This window comes from Dama dama, chromosome 20, assembly GCF_033118175.1.
Source record: "Dama dama isolate Ldn47 chromosome 20, ASM3311817v1, whole genome shotgun sequence".
Classification (NCBI taxonomy): Eukaryota; Metazoa; Chordata; class Mammalia; order Artiodactyla; family Cervidae; genus Dama; species Dama dama.
The window spans coordinates 15,339,299-15,365,645 of NC_083700.1; the positions used below are offsets into that span (position 1 = coordinate 15,339,299).

Below are 26,347 nucleotides of genomic sequence, written 5' to 3' on the forward strand. Positions count from 1 at the left end.
CGGAGCCACGGAGGAGGACGCCCGGGAAGGGCGGAGTCAGGGCAGAGCGGGCCCGACTGAGCTGCAGGGGGTCACAGGAGCAGAGCAGCCCCCCGCGGACACAGTGAGAAAGGAGAAGAACCTGGGCGGGGCCGTGGAGGACGGAGACGAGTGGATCCCGGACTGGACCCGGCAGGACCAAAGGAGGGGGCGGGGCTAGGGCGAGATCAAGGCGGAGAGGTGGGGCTGGGGAGGCGGGCTAGAGACCATCCACAGCCATCCGCGAAAGTGAGCTCGGGGAAGCCGGGCGTCAGCTCAGTGTATTAGGGATCATGGCTGTCGGAGGAACCTAGGAAAGAGTCCGGGCAGGGACAGATCGTCTCCGGGGTCCGCCCTCCTCTCCTCTAAGGAGAGGGCCCCTGGTGGAAGAGTCCCAGAGAGACCCGCAGAATTGGCGCGTTGGCGTGGCTCTTGATTTGTAATCTCGACCCCATATATTTAGCTTCCTGGAGGTCTGGGGACTTAAGTTGATCGACTGAGTTAACGAGGCGGGTCACGCTTCCTAGAAAGTTGGATTCAAAGTCCTCAGGTAGCCTAGACCCTGCTGGGCCCCCGTCTGAGTATACCCTCTCCCTGTCCCCTCTGCTCTCCTGCCCACTCCATTCCATCCCCCTCCCCCACCCCCACTCCCAGACCTTCCCACCTTTGAGCCTTTGTGCTCTTCCCCTGTAGAGAGTCTACCCTTTGGGAAAGGCTTCGACCTGCCCAGGCTTATAGCTCTCAGAGCAGCAATTTGCCCATCTATCTTAGCATGTGCCAGTATTTACCATTGGTACCTTTAATTCACTCAGCCACTCAGCCTTTGGGGGAACATTTATTGAGTGCCTACTATGTGCCAAGGGGAACCAATGTTGAACATAAACACGGGATTCCTGCTTTCGGGGAACTTACAGTCTGGTGGGGAAGGCAGAGAAGAATCAAATAATCACATTAAAAACCAACACATTAGAGAGGTGCCTGGCACCCTGTTGGCCTTTTGCAGGCATCTGGTGCATAAATACATCTGCCATCAATGCCATGAAAGAGAAAACGGGATGTGGAATACAAGCAGGAGGTACCAGGTGAGTGGGGGAGGAAGAGCATCCCAGATGTGCTAAGTCCCTGTCATAGGAAGCCGTGTGGCTGAGAGAAGGACACAGAGGCCAGTGTAACTGAAGCAGAGAGACAGGGAACACAGTTCAGAGTAAGGCTGAAGAGACAGACAGGCCAGGCCAGCAAAGCCTTTAAAGCCTTGGACAATTTTGACTGTAGCCCAAGAGCAATGGGCCATCAATGGAGACTTTCAGGCAGAAGTAACCTAATCAGCTTGTGTTTTGAGCAGTTGATTGGAGGGAGGACCAGATGAATGCAGGGATGCCAATCAGGCTATTTCTAGATTTAACTGGGTTTGGGCTGCCTCTCCATTATAGTGAGTGCCCCAAGTCAGGACCAGTGCCTGGTACCCCTCTGAAACCACACACACACACATACAAACACACCCCCCTACACACACACACACACACACCCATACATAAACACACACGCACTGAGCCTAGGCTAGGAGTACACAGAAAATTTACCCAATATACATTTTTTACATTGATTTGAAATCAGTTATCCAGCAACATTGAACCCACCAGTTTATGTACACAGGGCCCGAGGGGCCTTGGGAAGCACTGGGTTGGGGAACAGGAACACAGACTTCTTGCTGACTGTGTTCCCATGACAGAACCTGGGAGCCAGGCTCCCATCTCCTCTCCATTCACGTCTTCTATTAAACATGTTCATGTTCACGGCCGGCCAGTCCCCTCCCTGCTCCTGGCAGGGTACAGTGGGCTCTGTCCTCAGCCTTGAGCAGCAAAGAACAGGTATGCTGACTTCTGCACACCATCTCGGCTCCTCAGCGGTCCTGGCGCCGAACTGGGGGTGAGGGGGGATGCCGAACCGGAGGCAAGTCGTAGTGTACAGGGATGTGGCTGTTCTTGGGAGAGTCATAGTGTCCAGGAGGCAGGCCCGGTGGCAGTGGGGGCTGGGACCCCTCAGAGTCTCGGTCTGGGGACAGAGAGGGGAGCCGACAGAGGGAGGGAGGTGACTCCTCCCCTTCCCACCACTCTCCTCCCCTCTCCAGCGTCTTCTGCCCAAAGCCAGATGAATAGTGCCTGGCTATCTGCCACTTTGTGCAGCTCCTTAGCTGCCAGTGGGGGAGGCCACCTCAACCTGCCCACCTCATAAAATAGGAAGACACTCTGTCACCTGCCTTGTTCCCAGCTTTTCTGGGTATCAAGTTTACAGCTCAGGTGCTGTAAAACCACCATTTCAAATCCTTAGCGCTGTGAGGTGGGTACCGCCACCTACAGACTCTAAGAGGCAGTATGACTTCCCAAATACCACCCTTGGTTTAAGCTTAAGTCTAAACCCCAAAGAAGGCTTTCCTGATAGCTCAGTGGTAAAGAATCTATCTGCCAACGCAGGAGATGTGGGTTCGATCCCTGGGTGGGGAAGATCCCCTGGAGAAGGAAATGCAACCCACTCCAGTATTCTCCCCTGGGAACTCCCATGGACAGAGGAGCCTGGTGGCTACAGTCCACAGGCTTGCAAAGAGTCGCACACGACTTAGCGACTAAACAACTGACCCCAAAGACCTTGCTCTTGCTACCACTTCCTGCCACCTCCACATTCTTGTCCCCTGTCCCTTCTCTTTTCCCAGATCCCTTGTCCCTGTTCTGTCTGCTCCAGTGGAAAAGGAGGGCTCACCATGGACCAGAGGGCTGGGCTGCTCATAGGTACCACTGTCTCTCTGTGGCTGGGGGTGTCGCCGTCTCTGGCTGTCCGGGAGCTGAGGAAGCTGCCTGGGGGGAGACCCTGAGGAAGGGCCTTTCATCTCCACGTAGCTGCTCTCCCGGGGGCTCCCTAGCAGGCTGGGCAGGTCCCGGATGGTGGCATAGGGGTTTTCACTGCTCAGGGAAGCCATGCTGGCCCCCAGCCCCTCTTCAGAGATGGGTCCTAAAGATGGGGGAAAGAAGTCAGGCTCAGTGGAGGCACTGGCTCCTAAACCCCAGGGCAGCCCCCTCCCAGCCCCGCCGCCGTGCGCTCACCTTTACTGTAGAATGGACCGGGGCCGTTAGTGTTGCTGTAGCTACAGCTGTAGCTTCGGTCCAGGTGGCTGCTACCTAACCAGGAGAAAGCAACCCGCAATCAGGCCCCTGGTCCGCACCCCAGGGTCCCCTCCTTTAGAACTGCCCGGAACCCCTTCCACAGACATGCGCGCTCAGATGGAGCCGGATGCTGGGCTGCACACATCCACCCTCACCAGAGGCCTTGGCCCCCAGGCTTCTACCTCTGTCCAGAGGCCCTGGCGGGGGCTCCCGGCGGTGCTTCCAGTCTGCAGGTAGCGTGGCATGGTTATCAAGTCCGTGGGCTCCACCTGGTCGCTCAGAGGCCTGGAGGCTGGCAAAGAGCTGACTGCCTGGAACCTGGCAGGGGAGGGTGGGACAGGGAGGGGAACACGCAGAGCTGGAGCTCTCCGGAGACCCGGAGCTGCACCCACCGGGCGCCCGCGGTGCACGCCCACCCTGGCACTGACCTTCTTAGCGGGCGGGGGGTTCGGCGAGCACTGTGACAGGGTGTGGTAGCTGGGGTTGGAGTAGTAGTGACTGTAGCTCGGGGGGACATCTGCACAACAGACACGGGTGCGGGGTGGCCTGCCGGGTCAGACACAGGCCTGGGCCCAAGACAGCCGTTCGTCCCAGGAGATCCGTAATCAGCCTCGCTGACCCCGCTTCCCATCTCCTAGGTCCAGGGAGGGATGCAGAAGCCCCGCATCCCATCTGCCCTGTGCCGAAGAGTCAGCCACGCCCATGAGCCCCGCCCCCGGGCTGGCTCACCTGGCATGACATACTCAGAGCCGTCCAGTCGCCCGCTGCTGTAGGCCACGGCCAGGTGCCGGTGCTCCTTGCCTTTCTGCCAGTGACGGTAGCCAATGAACAGCGCCACCAGGGCCACCACCAGGGATCCCAGCACTGCGATGCCAACCACTGCCCCGAGCGAGTTATAGGCCACTGGAGAGGTGGGCATCATGGTGAACGGCTCCTGGCTCCCTATGTGGGATGGAGTGGTTGCTCAGGACAGTGTCTTGGCCCTGTTGGTGAGCTTGGGATGATGCATGGATGGGAGAGGCCCCAGTAGGAAGGTAGGGTGATACAAGAGTACCACCTAGCAGAGACCTGGACAGGTACCTATGTCCTGGTTCCCTGGGGACAGTGCAGAGGCAGGGGCTAGATGAGAACTCACCGATCCTGCAGGGGGCACCACTGTACCCTGGAGGACACACACAGGCCCCAGTCTCCGGGTGGCACCTCTCTCCGGGACCACACTGGCATGGTTGGGAGCAGTTGGCACCAAACATCCCTGGAGAACAGCCTGGGAGAAAGTGGAAGAGGAGATCAGAGGGGCAAGGGAATGGCAGTCCCCTCCTCGGGCTAGGGCTGGCAGTCGGGGCATGGAGTTGCCCTTCTATTGGTACCTTCCAAGCAGAGATGTCCGGTCCAGCCCGGGGGACAGAAACAACTCCCATCCTGGGGGTGGCAGGTCCCACCATGGCGACACTGGCAGAGCTGGGCACAGTTGGCTCCCCAGTGTCCCAAAGGGCATGCTGCGGGAGACAAGGTTGGAGCCTGTCTGGCGGTCAGGATCAGCGTCTCCTGGGTGAATTCTCAGTCCCCAGCATCGCTGAAGCCTTCCAGTCAGCTTTGGTCTCCCCAGAGACACCAAAGCTTAGAACGGTATCTACACACTGATGACTCACAAATGCTTATCTGTAGCCGTGTCTCTAGCCTGATTTTCAGACCCACGTGCCCAGCTGCCTGCCTAACCTCTGCACCTGCCTGTCTAACAGCCTTTCAAAATAATGTGATCAGGGCCAGACAACCAAAAGCTTCCAAACTACCCTACATCGCTTAGCTCTGGACTTTTTTTTTTTTTAATATAAGAGAGAAGTAAATGCTCACACTATTCAAGGCATTATTTTTGTGTATATGATACTAGCAGATAATCTAATAGTAGTTATCGAATTCTATGGAAAAAGTCATCTCCAAAATCACTTCCCTCTACCCTGCCCGTCTTTTTCATGGTAACTGCTTCTCATTTTCCCTTTTCAAAATTTGCTTTATTCAGTTTTTTGGACTAATCTTTTCCATGATGTTCTTCATATGTTTATGTGGGAAAGAGGCCATTATAAATAAACAAAAAATAAATTGGTGATGCAAAAAAAAAAAAAAAAGTCCAAAACTGAGCTTATGGTTTTCCCATTTTTCCCATGCAGAAGGGCAGGGAACTTTTTTTCCCTGACCTGTTCATTGCTGCATCCTGAGCATCTAGAACAATACCCAGCATGTAGGTGATGCCCAATAAATATTTGCTTATTGTGTTTATATCAATGGCTGGATCAAGGTGGGTCCAGAGGCTTTTATACCCAGGCTCAGGGGAATGGAAAGCTCTCGGTCCTCAGCCCATCCCCTCGGCATGCACTCAGACACACAGGCCGCCACATACGTTGAGAGCAGTCAGGGCCGGTCCAGCCAGCCAGGCAGTAGCAGGTCCCATTCGAAGGGTGGCAGGAGGAATGGTTGGCACACTTGCAGAGCACACAGCGTTTGCCATAGCGGCCTGGCTGACAGGCTGGGGGAAAGGGGCTCGTGGTGACTGGGAGCAGGGGCCAACCCTCAGTCAGCCCTTGACTCCACCCTCTCCCTGCCTCCTTCCCGCTGTGGTAACCAGCCCATAGACTGGAGTCAGCACAGGAGACCAAGGGGGCTAGAGTGGGGGCTTCTGGCATCTGACACTGGACTGAAAGGCAGGGGGAGGGGAGGGAGCCTCACATTTCTGGCAGGAGGGGCCTCGGAATCCGGGTGCACAAACGCAATTGCCGTTCTTGGGGATGCAGGTGCCCCCGTTCTTGCAGGTACAGGTGTTGCTACAGTTGGCTCCCCAGAAGCCCTCAGGGCAGGGCTGGTGGCAGCGGGTACCTGTGAGAGGGGTAGGATGAGCCTGGCCTGTGTCCCCTCTCCTCATCCATAACGATTCTCTGCACACATGTCCTGTGGGATACATTCCCCCCACCCCACGGTAAGCCTGGGGCCCGCCCACCATAAGGCTCACCTGTCCACCCAGCCTGGCACTGGCAGTGTCCGTGAACAGGATCGCAGCCGTCAGCATGGTCACAGTCACAGCGACTGGCACAGCCTTCACCAAACTGCCCCTTCTTAGAGACGGACGGGGGGTAGGACCGGCCAGTAAGCTGGGGGATGTGGTGCCCTCCCCTCCACCCAGGCAGGCAGGCGGTTGCACACTTACCGGGCAGGGGAGCTGGCAGTGGGCCCCATGCCACCCAGGGGTACAGGTACAGGCTCCAGTCTGGGGGCTGCAGGCTGCCTCATGGGCACACTGGCAGCTGGCGTTGCAACCGAAGCCCCAGGTTCCCGGCGGGCAGGGCACAGAGCAGTTACCACGCTGCCAACCTGGAAGAGGGGCTTGTAGGTAGGCATGGGGACCCAGCTGCCCTCCTGAGCAAGCACACGCTGGGCAACGACTGTGCCAGACTCAGCTACCGGCACGGGGTGGGGATGGGGGCGCTCACGGCCCCGTAGGAGATGTCAGACAGAAGGCTGAATGACCGTCGGGGATGCACCACCCCCTTCTGGGTCTTGGTTGCCTCTTCTGCCAAAAGAAGGGGGTTGGCAGCAAACCCAAATGCTTACAGAGGCCCCATTAAGTAACTAAATGTGTTCTCCAGGTCATGGGTAAGACAATAGGGAGGAGTGGGGACTGGAGACTGAGACGTTTGTTAATATGATGGAGAGCTAGTCAAACAAAACACGTGTGTCAGAACCCAGCCCTAAAGACTGCCCACGGGCCACCGCTGGTAGATCTCCTGGCGCCGGCATTCTGTGATTCTGTATGACTGAGGATGAGGAATGTTCAGCGAAGAGATGCCTCTGGCCTGGGCCTTTAAGGACAATTGGGATTTTTGTGGTTGAAACAAAAGCAAAGTGGATATTCCAGGAAGGAAGTAGCCTGGCTACTTTCCCGCCGTCCAGCTGCTGCCCAGTGATTCCGCCCATACCCTGCAGCCTCTCCCCTACCCTTGGCCGGCCCCTGCGCTTGGACTCTCCCTTCGTCCCAGGACCCCGCCCCCAAATCGCCCTTCCGGGAGACCCCAACCCAGTACCTTCCTTGCAGACGCAGGCGCCGTCGATGGGCGAGCAGGCGATGGCATTTTCGCAGGAACAGCGTGCGGAGCAGTTGACTCCGTAGGTGTCAGGGGGGCAGAGGCTGGCGCAGTGCGGTCCCTGAAAGTGGGGGGTGGGTGGGCGCACTAATGAGAGGGGCGGGCGGACTCCCTGGGCCTCTTCCGCACCTCCCTCGCGGCGGGGCTCGCCTCACCGTGTAGCCGGGCGCGCACCGGCAGAGGCCGCTGTCGGGCTGGCAGACGCCGCCGTGAAGGCAGAGGCAGTGCTCCTGGCAGCCCGGCCCGTGCGTGTCCTGCGGGCAGCTCTCGTTGCAGTGGAGGCCCGCCCAGCCCGGCAGGCACGAGCACTCCCCGCTCATCGGGTGGCAGCTGCGGGCGGAGGCGCGGGCGCGGGGCGGTCTGAGCTGGCGTCCGCAGCCGACCTCCCACCGCCCCACCCCCGCCTCCGCGTGGTGGGAGCCGAGCATCGCCGGGTGTAGGGGGTAATCAGGGAGGCTCCGCGCCGTTCCGAGGGCGGTCCCCCACACCCCCGTCCCCGAGGCCCCGCCCGGTCCCCTCTGCCACATCTGTGTCCCGCCCCCGCCCAGGATATGCCCCCGGTGCTTTTCGTGACTCCTGTGGCTTCAGCACTGAAGGCCTCTCCCACTGGCCTCCTGACCCCTTGACCGCAGCGTCCCACGGCCTACCTGAGGCTGTGTTCCGGGTCGCAGGTGCAGGGCTCCTGGCAGCTGAGGCCGTAGAGGCCGTCGGGGCAGAGGCGCTCGGCGCAGCGGTCCCCGGTGAAGCCGTGTTCGCACAGACACGCGCCATTGGCCGGGAAGCAGCGGGCGCCCGGGGCGCAGTCGCACGTCTCAGCGCAGTCCTGCCCGAAGCGGCCCACGGGGCACTCCTCGCGGCACCTGGGCGCCTCGGGGGAGTGAGCCTGGCAGACGCCATCCCCAGACGCACCCGCACCCCTCACTCACGCCAGGGCTCCCACCACTCACCGGTCCCCCGTGTATCCCGGAGCACAGCGACACTGCCCGGTGAATCGGTCGCAGAGGCCTCCGTTGTGACAGCGACATTCCTGGGAGCAGTTGGGTCCATGGAAGCCCTCGGGGCAGGGCAGGGAGCAGATGGTGCCCTGTGGGGGGTGAGAGGTCAACAGACCCCCAGGAGCCCAGCCCCCTCCCCATCGCCGGAGGACCCACCGATACCCTATAGCCCCAAAAACTCAAACCTCTCCAGGGCCCCCACAGCCTACTCCCCTCACACACATCCCCCTCTGAAGCCCTGGCGAGAACCACCCACAGAATTCATACCCACAGGCCCCACTCTTCATACCGTCCAGCCAGGTGGGCAGCTGCAGGAATCCTGGGAGGCCTGGAAGACTCCCCCGTTTTGGCAAGGAGGAGCGCTGGGGCAGGAGAAGCCAGCACTCCGGGGCGAACAGGACACCTCGCAGCTGCCGGGCAGAGGGGGTGAGGTCAGTCTGTAAACAAGTGGCACCTACGGAATTCCCCCTTTGCCTCCCAGGGTTCAGTGAGCCACACCCACCCGGCCCCGCGGTGTCTCATCCCCCTTCCCTGCTGGGTAGGGCAGGGATCAAAAGCTTCCAGGACTGGAAATGGCAGGGACACACAGCCCCCTCAAGTGGGACAGAGTGAAGAGCCATGGGTGGTCTGTCTGCTCTCCCCATGCTCTCCATTCCACCTTTGCGCATGCTGGTCTCTCTCTGGGGGCTCATCCCAAGGGCTCAACTCTGGAGCTCCTCCATGAAGCTGGATCTTTGATCTCCAACTAGATGGATGGTCTCCCTCCTGTGACTCCCCAGCCGCCCCTGCACCATGCCTTGCAATAGGTTCTCTGTGACTGTCTCAGCCCCACTTGGGGACATACTTTTACACACACTCTGGCTCATGTTATCTTCACAGCAACCCTTTGAGATAGACAATACTGCTCCCATTTCATAGAAAACAAACTCGTGAAGAGACAGTAATGTAGTCAAGGTTGCTCCACCAGGGAACAGCAAAGCTGGGACCAGGATCTCAGCCTCTTGGTTCCACCCCCAAATTGAGGATCCTGAGTCCCCTGGTATCCCCATATATGCCCGTGCATCCTGTGTCTGCCAGCCCGTTAGTGTGTGTTCCTCCCGTTACATACCTGGGCCCAGTTCTCTCTGGGGGGCAGAGGCAGGCTCCGGTCTCGGGGTTACAGGGTGCCCCGTGGCACTGGCAGCTGAACTGGCAGGCAGGGCCATAGCGGCCAGTGGAGCAGGGCTGAAGGCAGTGCGGGGGCTGCAGGCCAGAGGGACAGGAGCATGCCCCACTCTTGAGGTCACAGGAGCTGCCGTTGCCGCAGTTGCAGGGCTGGTCACACTTCGGCCCCCACACTCCTGGGGCACAAGCTGGGGGATGAGAGGGTGGAAGGGGGTCACCGGGGTCTTGCCCCTCCCCAGCTCCAGTTAGTTCTTGTCTCTCTCTCCTGGCCCCCACACATGCCCCCATGCCTGGCTTTGGCCCATCCCCTGCACCACACCCCCAGAAGAGGCAGCTGGCTGCAGTGGGACTCTGCTGGGTGGCTGCCCGGGGTCCTCAGCATCTGTGCCCGGTAGGGAGGGTGTGCCTCCCTGGAGGCACAGAAGGACCCGCTCTGCAGCCACCAGCCACTCACCGCTGGAGCAGTCGTCACCCCGCCAGTCTTGCACACATTGGCACCGATTGGGTGCCACACAGCGGCCATGGACACACTCCTGAGCACAGAGCGCTGGGGCAGAGACGGGGTTGGGAGTGAGCCGATGCTTCCATTCCTGCCCTACCCACCTTTTGTCCTCTGAAGCCCAGCCCCAGCTTCCTCCCATACCAGGGACCTGGAGTTAGCCTGCCAAGCAGCATTTCAGCCTCTCAGACGCAGAAAGACTGAGAGTAAGCAACTCAGGTCGGAGCATGCCAAGACGAGATTCTGGACTCCCTAGCTGCTTTCTGTGAAGTTTTCAAAGCAGCTTGTTGGGAAATGAGGGTGGGGGTGAGGCTCCTCCTCACACAGGAGCCAGATATGGATGCTGTCCAGAGGGGGAGGGGGATGGCCAGGCTGGGTAGGAGTCTCTGCAGGGGGTTGGTGATGGTCCAAGCTGAGGAAAGGGGAGAGAGAGGGAGCAGGCTCCACTCTGGAGATTTCAGGGTGCCGGGGACAGGGGACAGGAGAGACTGGACAGCGACAAGTCAAAACAGATAGGGACAGGCAGAGTCAGAGAGAGAAGTGGACCCCGAGCCCGGGGACACAGTGACAAAGAGACCCAGGTGGCCCCAAGACAGAGATGCAGAGCCTGAGACAGCTGACGGACTTGGACAGAGGGAGTGGGAGGGATGTGGGGTCAGCTAGAGACAGAGGCCTGAAGTGGCAGCTTTGTCCCTCGAGACAGACAGGGCCGGAGAGGCGGAGGAGCAGCCCCCCCGGTGGGGGTGGGGAAGGACTGGGTGGCCCAGGCTCTTGCCGCTGCCCAGCCCCCCCCAGCACTCACGGACACAGGCGCCGTGGCTCTCATAGAAGCCCCGGCAGCACCGCAGGCGCAGCCGGTGTTCCGTCTTCACCACCTGGCGGTACACGGTCCGGTAGACAACTCTGGGGGAGACCCAGGGGTGGCCCTCAGTCTCCCCTGCAGAGGCCCCGGCTTCCACCCCACAGCCTGGCCACAGGCTGGCCCTGGGAGGGCCTTGGGCACCTCCCAACACTCTACACTGGGGGAGCAGAGAAAGAACATTTTCTCTTTGCCCCCCACACAGCCGCACACCCACACCACACACCACACCTGCACACCCAAACATACACACCCCACACACCGCGCCTTGAGCCCAGATGCTTCCTCTGAATTTTGAAGGTTCTGAGAGAAGGATGGGGGTGCAGAGGCCCAGGGCCTGGGCCAAGGCAGCTACTCTGGCAGCCCACCCGCCCATGGCGGGGGCCGGGTACTCACGTGGGCCGGGGGCAGCTGTGCGGGCTCTCCCAGGGCCGGTCGCAGGGCTCCGAGGGGAGCAGGCTGAAGGGGCGGGAGTGCGACTCCTTGGTCGTGGTGGTGAAACTGTAAGACAGGGATCAGGGTCGGGGCCCAGGGCAGGGAGAGACTGAGGCGGCACCCAGGGGCAGGGGTGTGGGGGCCGGACCACAGTGCGGAATAGTTAGGTTTGCCCCTCCAAGCCGAGGATGGAGCCCCATCCTGTCGTCCTTCGATCTAGAGGGATCCTCCCCGAGTTGGAATATTCCTGGGAATATGCCATTCCAGCCTTCCGTTCTCCACCCCTGCCACCTGGCCTCCTTATCCCTATATGGGGAGACTGAGCTAGAACTGACTTCTGGGCCCAGAGGATGGTGATGGGTTGAAGCATGTCCAGCCAAATCTGGCCTTGCTCCCCAGCCCCGTCCCCTTTGTTCTCCCTGGGCGAGACCCTCTGCTTGCCCCACAGTGAATAGCTCCTACCCTGTACTTTGTCCTGCAGCCAGCCTCACACAGGGACCAAGGAACTGGGATAAAGAGAGGACAGGGTCAGAGCTGAGATGGAGAATGAAACGATCAAGATGGGGATAGAGTCAGAGCATCCCATCGAGGGAGCAGAGGTAATAGATGCAGAAATAGGAAGGAGGTGAGGCTGGAGAGAGGGAGGTGATGAGGAAGGAGGAGCCCCAGGGGGGAGAGTAAGGGGCAGGGGGCTTGGCGCCCTCAGGGTGCAGCAGGGGCCCTCTCTCACCTTTCCCAGAAGCTGCAGGTGTTGGGGTCCTTGGGGTTGAGGGTGGCAGCCAGCCCCAGCTCCAGGGCCAGGAGAAGGAGGGCCCGCAGGGGTGGTGACATTGCAGGGGCCTGTGATGGGGCCAGGTGCGGAGCAGGTGAGGGGCACTGTGGCCACAGACCTGGAGGAGCAAGTCTCTGCAGAGACGGAGCCAGGCTGACAGAGGAGATGAGGCTGCTGCCTCTGGCCCTCTGAGCCCTGCTCCCCGGGCTCCAGGTCTTACTCCTGACCGGGTGAAGCACCGCCATGCTTCTGAGTCTTTCTTGCATGGTTTCCTCTGTCTGGACATCCTCCTCTCATTCTTCACCTTGAGCACTCAACTTTCAAGGTCTAGCCCAAGTATCACCCCTCTTTCCTTGCCCTGCTCCTCAACTTCCACTGGCAGACAGCCCCCACCCATTCTTTCAGGGACCCCCAACACCATTTACCCACAGACTGCTGTTCCAGTGCCTGTTCCCTGACCATGACTTCTGGAGGCAGGGACCTGTGCGTGAATGCCCAGCCCCCAGCCCAGTCCCTACCCAGGGTACCTGGGTATTATGCCAAGGTTCCCTGGGGGCTCAGACAGGAAAGAATCTGCCTGCAATGCAGGAGACCTGGGTTCGATCCCTGGATTGGGAAGATCCCCTGGAGGAGGGCACGGCAATGCACTCCTGTATTCTTGCCTGGAGAATCCCCATGGACAGAGGAGCCTGGCAGGCTATGGTCCAGGGGGTCGCAAAGAGCTGGACACGACTGAGCGACTGAGCACAACTCAGTGAAATAGGAGTCGATGAAGGGAAGTTATAAGAGAAGCCGGCCTGGGCTCAGTTAGGGAAGGAACTTTCCAACAGTTGAAGCAGTTCTGTGACAGAACCAGCAGTGGTGAGCTCCCTGTCCCTGAAGGTAGGCAGGCAGAGGCCAACACCACCCAGTCTGGGGGCTTCCTATTGGGGAGGAGTAGGACTGGGTCCCAGTGACCCTGAAAAAGGCCCCTCCCACCACTGCTGCGCTGACACAGCTCCTACTGTCTCCTGAGAACCAGTGGTGACTTCTCTTCCCGGCTTCTTGATCAGTGCTGTCACGTTAGTAGTTTGAAACCAAGCACCGGGGGGTTATTTACACCACGGACATCTGCAAACACCACAAGCCGGGGCCAGCACCCCTCCCCACCAGAGCCGGTTGTTAAAGCCGTGCTAGCACACCCCTGCACCCAACGCTCGGCACGTCACGGAGGAGGTCCCCAACCCGACCTCAGACTTAAGAAGCAGCCCCCCAGCTCCCTCTGACCACCCACCCGCCATCTGGAAATGAGCTCCTCCCCGCCTCCTCCACGCCTGGCCTCGCCCGGTGGGTGGGAAGCGGCTCAGGACCTCAGAGGAGTCTGTTCAGGCTCCTGCGCTCAGGAGCAGCTGAGCCCCTCGAGCAGCCACCCCCGCCGTCGGTTTCAGATTCTCTGTTCAGTGTTCCTAAAACTTGCCCTGGCTCCCTCCTCTACACCTCCCTGAAGCACCCACATCTGCTTATAATTTTCCCGGGAAGAGAGAAAGGTCATGGTAGCTGGCCCCTTCCCCCTGAGTATCTCTGGAATGCCTGCCGCCAGCCCCACCCCAGGCCCCCCACCCACACACTCCCGGGTCCGTAGCAGCAGCCGATCTCAGCTCCCATCAAGGCAGCGCTTCTAGGGATGCTCCCCACCATGCATTCTGCCCCACCAGTAAACCCTCCAGCGGTCTGCTCACCACTCTCTCAACTACAGGGCTGGCCCACCTCTCCTCCCCAGGTTTCCTCATCCTGCCACAAATGTCCACCCACACCCTCCAGTCTTGCAGAGCTGTAAGGCCCTCCCAGGTCTCTGGTTAGGGGCCCCATCACAGCTCCCCCGGGGCAGATCTCCCACCTCTGGTCCTCTCTGTGTTCTTCCCAGCCATCCTCAGTCCCCAAGTAACTCACCAGGGCTCTATGGCATCCTGGGGCCTGAGAAACTCAGGTGAGCCAGGGACAGGGTGTCACAGTCCTCAGGCCCCAGGGCCGGGGGCCATCCAGAGAGGATCCTGGGGGTCCCGGTGCTCAGGATATGGAGCCTGAAGACAGGAAATAGAGCCCAGCTAGAAGGTGTGCAGGCGGGGAGGGCAGCAGGGAGCAATGATCGTGGGCTGAGCATGGGGTGGCTCCATCCTCCCACCACCCTGAACTCCGAAGGTAGGATGGAGAGAGCTGGGGGAGGTCCAGAAGCCTCCTTCCCAGCCCTCTCTGAGGGGCTGAGGGAGGGACCCAGCCTGGCCTCAGAGAGCCAGGCCGCAGTCAAGAGTTTCCTTCAGGTGACCCCACAGTCTGGCCCCCCACCCACACAGCCCCCCCAGCTCCCTCCCCAACAGATTTGGCTCCTTCTCCCAAGGTTCCAAAACTACACCAGCTCTCCTCTGTCTGGTCCCAGCTGATCTTCTCCCCACTTCTCCCTCGAGTATGCATGGCAGCAAACCCAGGGACAGGGCCCCGGACCCTCCACACATCTCCCCTGTTCACCCGGCAGTTGGTCCATACTCCCCTCTTCCTGGAGCCTGGCCTGGGGTCCCGTCCTCCAACTGGACCCCAGTCTGCCTGGATGGAGTGTCATCACCATTGTTCCCGGGTGAGCCTCATCTCCAGCCATTCAGGGATGTCCCACTCCACCCCCAGGCTTCCCATGGCCTGGATCCATCCCCAGAGCTCAAGGCTGCAGTGAGGTGGAAAAGACCTGCAGCACGAAGGCCCCAGGAGCTGGAGTGGGGTGGGGGCTGCCCTCCCAGAGAGAGAAAGTCCTCCTTTCATCTACATCAGCCCCCTCCCACCGGCCACCTCCTCTTAACCAACTTCCAGAGCAAACTGTTCAGGGGAGCATGCGGCGGTTTAGTCGCTAAGTCGTGTCTGACTCTTGGGACCCCATGGACCATAGCCCACCAGGCTCCTCTGTCCATGGGATTTCCAGGCAACAATACTGGAGCGGGTTACCATTTCCTTTTCCAGGGGATCTTCTCCTGCATTGCAGGCGGATTCTTTACCGACTGAGCCACCAGGGAAGCATGAGGGGGGCTTAACCCTAACCCTAGGGGGTTGACTCTAATAGCGAGAGGGGTGGGGTGATTCCCTTTTCCCAAAGGGCCTCAGGGCAGGACTGGAGTGCAGAGGAGGCCCCAGCTGGTCAGTGGTGGGGCTGGAAGCCAGGATGGAGTGGGTGAGATCAGTGGGTGGTCCGCAGGGAGAGGAGAGATGGGATGGGGATCCTGGCAGGGAGGAGCAGGGTTTGGCCTCACCAGCCTCAGCCCCTGAGGAGGGAACACAGGCCAGACCAGGAGCCCCCACCTGGCGCCTTAGGCTTGTTTACATCTGAGCCTTTGTCCCTGAGGGGCTGGGGAACCTGAGACCCCGGCCCACCCTCCCCCAGCACCTCCAAGCCCAGCGGCACTGGGGTCCATGTGCCCCTTCAAGGGGTTTAAATCAGACAACTACCGGCTTCCCATCTGACCCCAGGGCCCACACTGTAAGCTCCCTTCTTCTTCCCATACAGATAACGCCCCCAGCTCCCTTTCTCCACTTTACCTCTGGACTGAGGGACCCACACACCTTTCCTCACAACTGGAATAACAATGTGACCCCATGTATCATTTACCATGTTGGCACAAGCAGTGTGCTGAACAGTTTATATGGATCATCTCGGGTAAAGCTTATGTCAACCCACAGTGGTGAGGAGGGCATGGCAACCCACTTCAGTATTATTGCCTGGAGAATCCCATGAACAGAGGGGCCTGGGAGGCTATAGTCCATGGGGTCACAAAGAGTCAGACACAACTGAAGTGACTTATCACGCATGCAGCCCATGGTGGTAGCTATTGTTATTCACTTTACAGATGAGGAAATAGGGAAGGACAGGGTACATCCCCTGCCCAAGGCCACATGGACAGCAATGTCAGAGCTGGGATCCAAACCCAGACCAGCAGAGTTCTCCCCCTGCGTGCGGTTCCAGTCTCTCCCGAGCCCAGGCGGGAATCCCAGGGGCTTTGCATCTCTTTTTAATAGCCTTGGTTATGGTGAGGGGGTGCCTGGCAGGGGCTGGACAGGGGAAGGGGATTGGAGGGGGGGCGATGCCGCAAGAACTCGATCAGAGGCGTGGGAACCAGGATGTGTTTACAGTCAAGAATGAGCTGACACTTCTCTCTCCTCCACCTCGAGATGCAAAGCAGCTGGGCGCCTGGCCAGGCCTCCCAGTCCCCAGTCCCGCCTGCGAGGGCCCCCCAGCATCCCTGCCCTGTCTCAGCCTCCAGGCCCACGCAGGGCCCAACCCAGCTTGTCCTCCCCTGCTCCTCTATTTCGCCTGATCCCCTCTGGTGGGGAGCCCTTCCACCCTCACTGTGTTATAGCCTCTGCTGGGAGGAGGGGAATGGGTCTGGGGCCTCTGGGAGGGGAGTGGAGCTCCTAGTGGACCGGAGATGGTCCATTTCTATAGAAGACAGAGAGCAAGAGTGGGGCTGATGGAAGTGAGACAGCAGGAGGGACTTCCCCACCAGCTCCCTTCCAGCTGCTCTTCTCTGGGAGGTGATGCAGCGAAAGATACCCTCTGAACTCTGCAGCCCCCGCCACTCCTGTTCAAACCTGGGTTCGAATCCCAGCTCTCAGCTCCCTCATCTCTAAAGCGGGGAGGGTAATAGTACTTCTCTTCACAGGTTGTCATGCAGAGCCATAAATGAGTTAATACAGACAAAGAGCTAAGAGAACTACAAAAGAAGCTCAATGAATAACCACTGTTTGCTAGAGCATCCTTAGACCCAGTACTCCTGCACCCAGAGCGGCCCCTTCCCCACTCCACTTGGCACTGTCATACTCTTTGAGCATCAATTCCAGGAAAAACTGTTTCTCTTTTTTATCTTTTTTTGCTGAAGAACCCCTAGGATGATCCGGGAATGGGGATGGGGCCTTAGATGCTGACAAAGAGAAAGGATGTGGGGAGGGGAGGGGATCACGCTTCCCCCGAGAACCCTATCCCCCAGAATGACGGGCTGCCCGCCAGGTACATCTTCAAGCCAAAAGCGGTTGATGAGGCAGGACGCCTGAGTTCTGTTTCCCCCCCGCCCCAGCTCTCAGCTTGAGCACCCACTCCAGCTCTTTTTCTTGGCTCCACTAGCCCCCCTTCTCTCTTCTCTGTCTCTCTCTTCCCCCTTCCCATCTTGGAGGCCAAAGTTTCTAGTACTTACAAGCTGTACAACCTCAGGCACATCACTTGAGCCCTGTGAGCCTCCTTTTCCTCATCTGTAAAATGGGAGAACAGCTCCGCATCTCCCAGAGTTCAGTGGGAGTTGGAACTGCTGGTTCCAACAACCATCCTAGAACAGAGCCTCAGGCCACAGGCTGCTCAGTGGACCATGCAAGAACAGAATCCCCAAGTTCTGGCTCTCTGCCTCTTTCTTTTTGCCTTTTCTTCATCAGAAACTCTCCGTTTCTGAAACAGAAACTTTCTGTTGTTTTTTTCTTTCTCCACTCTCCGTTTCTGAAACAGAAACTTTCTGTTGTTTTTTTCTTTCTCCGTCACTTTCTTGGTCTCTTTCTGCCTCTCTCCTTCCTTTTCTGTATCAAAGCTACCATGTACAGTTGTTCACTGTATGTTCACTGCGCTAGGGAATCTGCCTTCAGGTGTGGAGTGGAGGCTGACGCCAGCCACGATCCACACACTGAGCCCTCATGTCTTAGCATGGTGCCAAGGTTGCCTTGCCCTGTAGCTCTCTTGTCTTTCAGGATCTCCCCCACGTCTGTCTGTTCTCTGTACACTTTCCTGACCTCTCTTTGCCTTGGAGACAGGATGGCTTGGTCCTTCCCACTCAGCAGAGAGATCCGAGTCCAAAGACTTCCATCCCCTCCCCACGCAGCGATGCCCTCTGACCCAGCTCTGCCAGCAGCCTAGACTGCTCTGCTCCACATGCCACTCAGAACATCCGTGTGCACACTCGTACACGCATGCACAAAGCCCCTCCTACATCCAGCCAAGCCAGGCCTCCGGCACGCCAGGCATGCCTGCCGGATGGAGGGACAGGAAGCCTGCACACTCGTGCTCCAAAGGCTGGGCGGGAAGGGAGCAGGGGTGAGGGGCCGCTCTTGTGTTCTCTGTGGCTCAGGAAACAGAAGCTAGAGGGTCCTCAGCCCGACCTGTTTACTCATCAGGAAATAGAGAAACTGCAGGAGTTCTGATTCACCAAACATTCACCACATGCCTGCTGGAGGCTGGAGCCAGTCCAGACCCTCACCATCACCCATAGGTGTAGTGACTGTCACCCCTGGGTCAGAGAAGAGACCGGGGAGGTTCTCTGGTAGAAAGACTTGCCCAAGGGCCAACAGATCAGCAGAGGTGCAGCAGGATTCGAATCTGCTTTTAAAGAACAAAGCAGTGGAGCCGGGGGCGGGGGGGGGGGGTGGTGGGGGGAGGTGACCCCCCGGGATGACCCAGACCAGGGAGTCGCTCCCCTGCTCATCACCACCCCCAGATAACCCCAGAAAGTGCACCTCTGCTCTGGCCACTGCCTCTCTCTAACGCCTCTGTGGCTCCCCAGCACCCTCAGAAACGGCGCCCAGGGCCCAGGTGGCCAGCCCCTGCTCCTGGGCTCCCATCGCACTGGACGTGTCTCTCACCACACAGCCACCTCTGCCCAGGCCGCCTCTGGAATATCCAGGTCCTATCCCTCCTTCCAAGCCAGCCTCCTCCAGGAAGCCCCCTCAGTGACGCCACACCTCCCCTGTTCCTCCCTTTCCTGGGACCTTCCTCCAGGCTCTTAGCACATTCACCACTGTGGCCCACCGGAGCCCTGGGGTGCTCCCCAATTCTTCCCTGAGGCCAGCTTCAAGCTGGACATGGACCAGTCCCCAGGGGCCCAGCACTCCTCAAACTCCAGCCAAGGAGACCAGTGTGCTTCCTCTGGGGCCAGGTGGGACTAACCTAGGTCAAGCCAGGAGTTCACAGCCTCCAGAAGCCCTGCAGTCTGATGACCTGATGAGGTAATGGGGACCCCGGCTGCCAGCTTGTGAGTGAGGCTGGCTTCCCCGCCAGACTGGGACAGCCTCTAATTCCATTCCTGTCTGAGGCTCTAAGGGTGGCCGGGCTGTCCCCCGAATGTTCCCTCATGGCTCCCATCCCGCGGTCATTATATTCTTATTAAAGGCTGTCTTCCCCACTGGAATGAGCTCCATAGGGTCAGGGCACTTCTCTGCCTGCCTCAGCATCCAGTCCCCAGCTCTGGCCAGCACCTACAGGCACACATCCAGGGTGTGCGGCACCCAGTGGGCGCTAAGTGAGTGTTGTGTGGAGTGGATGGACTGATAAACTCTAAATCCTTTTTGACTTGGGTAAGCCTGACCTTACTTGGTGGGAAATGGGGGACAGGGAGAGGCTGCGGCTTGCTCCTGGCTCACCAGACACCAGGGCCTCCCTTCCAGGGCCTTTAAGACCCAACATTGGTAAGTTGGTGGAAGGTGGAGTTCAGAAAGAACTTCCCAACATTACAAAGTGAAGGGCAGCTCCAGACCTGCCCTCCTGAAGGCAGCGGGCAGGAATTCCTCAGGGCTGGCCTCCAAGTTCCTCTGGGATGAGGGCATGGGAGTCCAGGGCACTGAGTCACCTGGAGAGGAGGGGTGTGTCCTTCTCCTGCACTTCCCCTCAGGGACGACGCCCACCCCGCGCTGTCTATCCACACACCTCCTTCTGCACAGAGCAGGGCGCAGATGCTACTATGTGGGGGCCGGCTGGGAGGCCCAGGCGGGAGAGGAACTCAGAAGGCTCCATGGCCCAGCGCCCAGGGCCCAGTGCTAGAGCCCTCGATCTTGCCACGTGTGGGTGCTGTGACACCGGCGACCATCCCTATACGGTGAGCTGGGTCTTTTCTGTTCATTCGCTCAGTAACCCTAGAAGGAAGTTGCTATTATACTGCCTATTTTGTAGATGCAGTAATCCCGCTTTCACTGCCCAGGGACAGGGTTCAATCCCTCGGTGGGGAACTAAGGTCCCACAAGCCATGCAATCCCCCAAGAAACAAATCCCAAAGAGGGTAGGTAATTTTCCCAAGGGCACACAGCCAGTCAAGGGCAGGGTGGGTATGTGGACCAGGTCCATCAAGCGCCAAAGACAAGGGTGCCCCTTGTAGGTCCTTCTTTCCCTGTGATTTCTCTTTGGTCTTTGGACTCTGTCTCCCCTTCTGTTTCTACCTCCTCTACCTCCTTCTTGTTCTTTTTCTCAGTCTCTGCTCTGTTTTTCCAAATATGCTGTGTTTTTCCAAATATTTCTGCCTGTGTTTTTTTTCATCTGTTGGTCTCTGCTTCCACATTTCTGATTCTCTTTATCTCTGTCTTTGTCTTTCTCTCTCTCCTTCCCTGTCTCCTCTTGCTCCTCCTGCTAGCTTCTCTCTGATAGGTTAGGTGACCGGACTGGTACCAACACGGTTCCCAGAGCTAGGATGGGCCCCAGGGCCCCTCATGCACCCTGGGAAGGGTCTTTTTCAAGGCTTCCAAGGCTACTCAAAGGAGAAGTTCAGAACACCGTGGTGGAGGACTCTCTCTAGCGACGTGTGTTGGTGGCAGGGAGGCAGACAGCAGCCCAGCGACCAGGTTTCCGAACCGTGGACGGAGCTGCCTGGAGAGCTAGTTTCCTCTTCTGGGAAAGTCTGATAGGGAATGGAAGGGGGGGCAGTGGGTAGTGGAGAAACAGATGCCAACCCTCAGCTTCACCTCTTGGTGAAGACAGGAAGACAGAGGGGAGCCTGGCCAAACCAGCTCCTAGGTGGCAGGGAGGGTAGCCCCAACTGCAATGGCAGGTTTGCTGGGTAGGCTTTAGGAAACCGCAAAAACGGGAGAGACAGCAGCAGGGGACAGATGGCTAGAGAGAGGAGAGCGGTCCCACACCCTGGCCCCCATGTGCCCACCCCAGGGACTATCACATGGATTGGGATGGAGTGGGATTCAGTCAGCTCCCTGACCCCCTAGGCCCAGCTTAAGGCCCGGGTTGAGAGCTGACCCCTTGCCCAATCCTGCCTGGAACCGAGGTCTGGCTGAGCCTGGGAGCCTGGGAAACTCGGGCCAGCACAAGCTGTTCCCATCCCCGGGGACCAGGGTCACAGCCCAGTCTCGGGAAAGGCCACTCATAAAAGGCCAGAGCAGGACAGCTAAAAGTTCCCTACTGGAGGCTGGAGATGCGGCCCCCTCTGGGAACCCCCCACCCTCCTCCCCCTCACACACACCAGCCCACAGGGCTTTCTGAGGATCCACATGCCTGAGATCTTTGGCCAACTCCCTACTCCCCAAACCAGCAAAGCTGTGAGCCCCAGGGACCTGCAAGCCTGGGTCCCTTCCCTCCATACTCCTCAAACATTTCTCCTGGTGGGGAGAGGAGGGACCCCGTAATAAACACGGAGCAGGCACAGTTCTAAGCAGGAGACATGTTTTTGCTCTCTAAACCTCACAACAATCCCATAAGGCAGGCAACTGTATCTTATCATTCCCCTTTTAGAAATGAGAAACCAAGACACAGGTCCTACAAAGGGGACAAGTCGAGATTCCATCCTGGGCAGCCTTGACTCCAACGTGGGTGCCCTTAACACTAGGCATCCTTCAGCCAAGAAGAGGGCTTGGTAACAGCTTCTCTCTCCAGCCCTCAGAGGGGGCCAGTGGGGTGGTGGCTGCCCCTGGACTCACCAAGTCCCGTACAAGGGGCTGGGAAGTGGCCTCATTTGCATGTCATTTACATGCAATTTTATTATGAATGGCAACCCCCAATCCCCTTTGGCCCATCTCCACTGCCCCATCCCCTTCAGGTCTCTCTTTCCCCCCAACACACTCCACCCAGAGGTCCCCCAGGGCAGAGTGGTCGCAGGACCAGGGCGGGGCCATCACTCACCTGCCTCGCGACCTTATTTCTCCGTTTGCCTAGGATGGGGAACGCCCGGGTGGGCCCAGAGGAGGACAGGGTCCCTGCGTGGTCCCTGCGTGGAGCCCTAGCCAGACTGCGGGAGCGGCGGGGAGGCCGAACGTTGTGGATCGCTGGGCTGGGAGGGGCGCGGAGGGGCGGGGGGCAGGAAGGGGGTGGGAACTCGGGCCCTCGCCAAGGCAGGAAGTTTTGACAAGGAAACCGGGAGTCGGGGGAGGGGAGATCCAGAGTGCCCGGGGAGCGAGGCTGTGTAGGGGTGGGACCTCGGAGGCCAAGTGGCGGCGAGGCCGACATGGCAGCCTGGATCGGGTGCAGAGAGGGGACGAGCACGGGACAAGAGCAGGGGTCCCGGCCCGAGTCCCTCCTCGGCTCTTCACCAGCTGTGCGGCCAGAGGGTACTTTGCCTCTCTGGCCTCAGCTTTCCCGTCTGTAAAGTGGGGTGGCGGAGGGAAATTAATGAGATCGTCCACGTCGGGCACCTTCCCAGTGCGGCCCAACAATTATCTTATTACAGGCACTACCTGGGGATCGACCGGCGCGTCCCAGACTGGGGGAGCCGCGACGGGAAAATGTCTCTCCTCTTCTCCGGCCTGAGGAGGGTGTGATCCTGGGAAGCAGAGTTCCGCGGAGTCTCCGCCTCTGCCCGCCCCCTCGGTCCAGAGCCCCGGCGCTCCGCTGCACCGCGCGCGGCGGACTCTGCGCAGCGGACTCTGAGCAGACCCGGCACGAGCCGGGCGCCACCTGGCGGCCAGCGCCCGCCTCCGCACAGCCCGCGACTCCCCGACCCGGGAGAAGTGCATCGCAGCCGAGGTGGACAACCTGAATCTCACCCTTCTTAGGGCACTTTTCCCTTCTCAGCCTCTGAGAGGGCAGAGGCAATTTTCGCTAACAACTAATATTTGTTTTCAACGTCGTTAGATCTTTAGGTATTGGTTCATTTAATCCTTAACTCGAGATCGCTTCTATTTACATGATGATGTTCATGAAATTAGGACACCAGCAAGTGGCAAAAACAGGATTTGAACTAAGTTCTTTGGTCCGTCTCATTACAGGGCTCTCTCTACAAACCCCGCCCGGGACAGAAAAAGGTACAATAGTTCAGGAAAAGCAAGAAAAGTACATTCCTCTTTGGCAACTTCAACTTTATTGAGGTAATATAACTGACATACAAGTTCTCAAAATACCCACTTAAAAGTGTTCCACCAGAGGAATCGGGTGGAGAGGGAGGTGGGAGCGGGGATCGGGATGGGGAATACGTGTAAATCCATGGCTGATTCATATCAATGTATGACAAAACCCACTGAAAAAAAAAAAGTGTTCGATGAAGTTCTTTTACATTTTTACGGTGGTAAAATATGTATAATATAAATTTTATCATTTTAACCATTTTTAAGTGTTCAGTTCAATGGCATGAAGTGCATTCATATTGTTCAACCATCACCACCAGCCACTTCCATAATTTTTTCATCATCCCAAACTGAAATTGTGTACCCGTATAACTATAACTTCTCATTCCTCCTCCCCAGCCCCTCCATTCTACTTTCCGCTTCCATGAATTTGATTCGGTACTTCATATAAGTGGAATCATACATTATTTGTCCCTACAATATGTATCTGGCTTGTTCACTTAGTTCAATGTCTTAGTTTGAAGCTGTTTTGTTTTGGGGGTTTTTTATTTGTTTTTGTTTTGTTTTGGCATGCCATGGGGCTTGTGGCATCTTAGTTCCCTGACCAGGAATTGAGCCCAGGCCATTGGCCAGGGCTGTGAAAGCACTGAATCCTAACCATCAGGACTTTCCCAGGGGAAAGTTTGATTAGTTTTGACAAATGTGTCATCTGTCAAAAACTTTAAAAAACAAAAAAACATTTTCCTCTCTCCAAAACTTTCCTTGTGCTCCTTTGCAGATAATGTTCCACCTGCTATTCCATCCTCACTCCCCAAAGCCAGCCCTATGAAATTTCCAATCTGCTGTCACTGTAGATTTTTTTGGTCTAGAATTTCATATAAATGGACTTACACAATATGTACTCATTCATGTCTGGCTTCTTTCATTTACCATAAATCTTTTGTTCCTTGCTTACCACTGAGTGATATTCCATTGTATAGATATATCACAATTTGTGTCTACACCAGTTGATAGGCATTGAGTTTTTTTCCAGTTTTAGGCTATTATGAATAAAGCTACTATGAACAATTATACACAAGTCTTGTGTGAACATGTTTTCATTTATTTCTGTAACTATTTAGAAGTGGGATTGCTGGGTTGTAACAATTATGAATACTTCATGTTTCAAGCCCTTTGTCAAAAATATGTATTGAGAATACTCTCTATTCTGAGAGAAAAGCTCGTGTTGTTTAGTTTGGTGCTTCGAGTGATGGGAGGTGAAGGGAAGGCTCGGATTGGACAGTGCTGCTCGCGTTGGGGAAAGAAGGCAAGGTTGGATGTTGCTTCTCCTGACTCCAGTGTTACCAAAAGTCTCCAGCAGGGGACAGCAGAAACCAGAGGACAGATCCTGGGTCCGGAGGCCAAAGACCATAGAGTGGCAGTATGTCCGAGGCCAGAGGGGCTTTGAAGGTCACTTGATGGATCACTTTCATGGGGTAAATGGGGAGACCGAAGGCTAGAGAGGAAGAATGTGGGCTCCTCCCTCCTTGACCTGGCTCTCTTGTGTGGTGACCCAAGGATGAAAGAGCAGATAACCAAGAAGAGTCTTGGAATACAGAAATGGAAAAACCAGACCCTTATCATCTTTCCCTCCCCTATGTTGTAACTATTAACGGAACAATATAACCTGTCTCCCCTCCTACCCTATAGGGAGGAGGTATTTGCCTTACTCTTCCCCCCACCCAGTGTACCTTCCTCATCTAATCAGCAAATGACACGCCAGACCCCACTCCTTGTACCCTGGGTATAAAAGTGGATTAAGGGTCCCCATTCATTGTCGGTTCTCCCTTGAGCTGGCCCGCTGTTCTAACAGCGTCTCCCACCCTAATAAATTTTATCTCCCTCTCATTCTGTCTCATGTCTGGAAAATTCTTTTCCAACATGCACCCAGACCATGACAACTTGTTCTCATCTTTTCACATTCAGCTCATCTGTCCTTTCTCTGGGAGCCCTTCCAGCTTCTCCGCATCCCACTCCTGTATATGAAAGCTTAACTTACCTCTCTTTTGCTAAACGCTTAGTTCTTCAAGTACTGGGGCCAGGTTGATACCGTCTTTGGGATCTCAGGGCCTGGTACAAACTAAGTACTCAATAAACTTTGAGTGAATGGCTGCCACCCTGTGCAACGATCTTCCAAGTCTCTGCACCAACTCTGCCTCCTGGGCCCAGCCCTGTAGCTAGAAGGATAGAAGTTCCCCTGTTGCCTCCCTGGAAGGTACAAGGGAGTCTACCTTTACCCTTTTGTTCAATAGCACCAGTTTTGTGTTTACCTGTTGTTGGGCTGCATCCCACAGGCCTGCAAGCCCTGTAATTTCCCAGCCTCAAGACCAAAGAAAGAGACCAGAGTTATTGATAAAGACATCAGTGGTTTAATAGATGGGGGATCTTACACATCTGAAGCAAGGTCCTGGAGGCACTGGGGAGGTGGGGGTGGTTTCAGTTAGAGAGGAACTGACGTCAGGTTGGTTCATGGGTTAGCAGGGTAGCCAGCAGTGGGGCTCCCCCTTTTGATAAACTACCACAGTGAAGACAGTTCTGACCTAAAGGTTAGAACAGTCACTAGCTGGGGCCAGGGATGAGTATGTAGCCATTTACTGATTAGGCTCTATGATTAAGAGGGAAGGTCAGTCATAGGAGAGGATGTAGGTGAAGCAGGGACTGGTCAAACAGGGGATGTACAGAGAGCAACAGAATAGCCATCTTGGGTGGCCTGATACTGGTGTCCAGTGCCCAGAATACAGAGGAAATGACATCATGATGATGCTGAAGGCAACCACTAACTTTTATTAAACAAACCCTACTGATTACTAGGCACACTTAAAAGACCTTTTCATTTAATAACTTATTAAGAGGACAAAAGTTTCTCCCCTCAGAGAGCTCACATGCTAATCCAGGAGTGAATTATTCCTTCATTCATTCATGAATAAAGATTAGGTGAGCACTTATTATGCACAGGCATAGGGTCTAGAGAAATGAACAAGACAGGCAAAAACCTCTGCCTAAATATGAAAGGGAATAAAATGAAGCTTTCATTCTAGTAGTAGTGCCAGTGAGGAGCTGATAAACAAAATCAGTAAAATCATGATGCATCAGAGGACAATAAGTGTTATTACAAATAATAAAAGAAAAACAAAACAGGAAGAGTGATAGGGAGTACTGGGGGTACAGCTTTTTGGAAAGGTGGTCAGGAAAGTCCTCACTGAAGAGGTATCCTCCAGGTGAAACCCTAAATGAGGTGAGGGAG

The 26,347-nt window shown here is 57.0% G+C and overlaps 1 protein-coding gene across 4 annotated transcripts; it reads right to left on the minus strand.

The window, feature by feature from the left end:
- Positions 1-840: 840 nt before the first annotated feature.
- PEAR1 (platelet endothelial aggregation receptor 1) lies at positions 841-22,046 on the minus strand. 4 transcript variants are annotated; one of them, XM_061120518.1, is made up of 25 exons: positions 21,908-22,046; positions 13,957-14,087; positions 11,986-12,095; positions 11,217-11,321; positions 10,764-10,864; positions 9,917-10,009; positions 9,407-9,650; positions 8,588-8,708; positions 8,251-8,387; positions 7,951-8,163; positions 7,459-7,633; positions 7,244-7,364; positions 6,926-7,021; positions 6,370-6,533; positions 6,175-6,277; positions 5,895-6,041; positions 5,569-5,694; positions 4,541-4,669; positions 4,309-4,437; positions 3,903-4,115; positions 3,602-3,690; positions 3,356-3,491; positions 3,114-3,188; positions 2,773-3,021; positions 841-2,070 (listed from the first exon to the last, which is right to left on the minus strand). In XM_061120518.1, exons 3-25 carry the CDS (start codon positions 12,084-12,086, stop codon positions 1,919-1,921), a joined length of 3,219 nt encoding a protein of 1,072 aa, XP_060976501.1. In that variant the 5' UTR covers positions 12,087-12,095; positions 13,957-14,087; positions 21,908-22,046; the 3' UTR covers positions 841-1,918. The 4 variants fall into 4 exon arrangements, with proteins under 4 accessions (XP_060976501.1, XP_060976503.1, XP_060976502.1 ...); XM_061120520.1 differs by having other exon boundaries at positions 11,986-12,145; XM_061120519.1 differs by having other exon boundaries at positions 11,986-12,180.
- Between the last annotated feature and the right edge of the window lie 4,301 nt (positions 22,047-26,347).

Coding starts and splice junctions, on each gene's coding strand:
- PEAR1 (XM_061120518.1), bottom strand. CDS start 12,086: ATGTCACCACCCCTGCGGGCCCTCCTTCTCCTGGCCCTGGAGCTGGGG. Junction 7,022..7,243: donor CGCCTGCGTCTGCAAGGAAG/GTACTGGGTTGG, acceptor TTGTCCTTAAAG/GCCCAGGCCAGAGGCATCTC. Junction 2,071..2,772: donor GCCCAGCCCTCTGGTCCATG/GTGAGCCCTCCT, acceptor CTCTGTCCCCAG/ACCGAGACTCTGAGGGGTCC.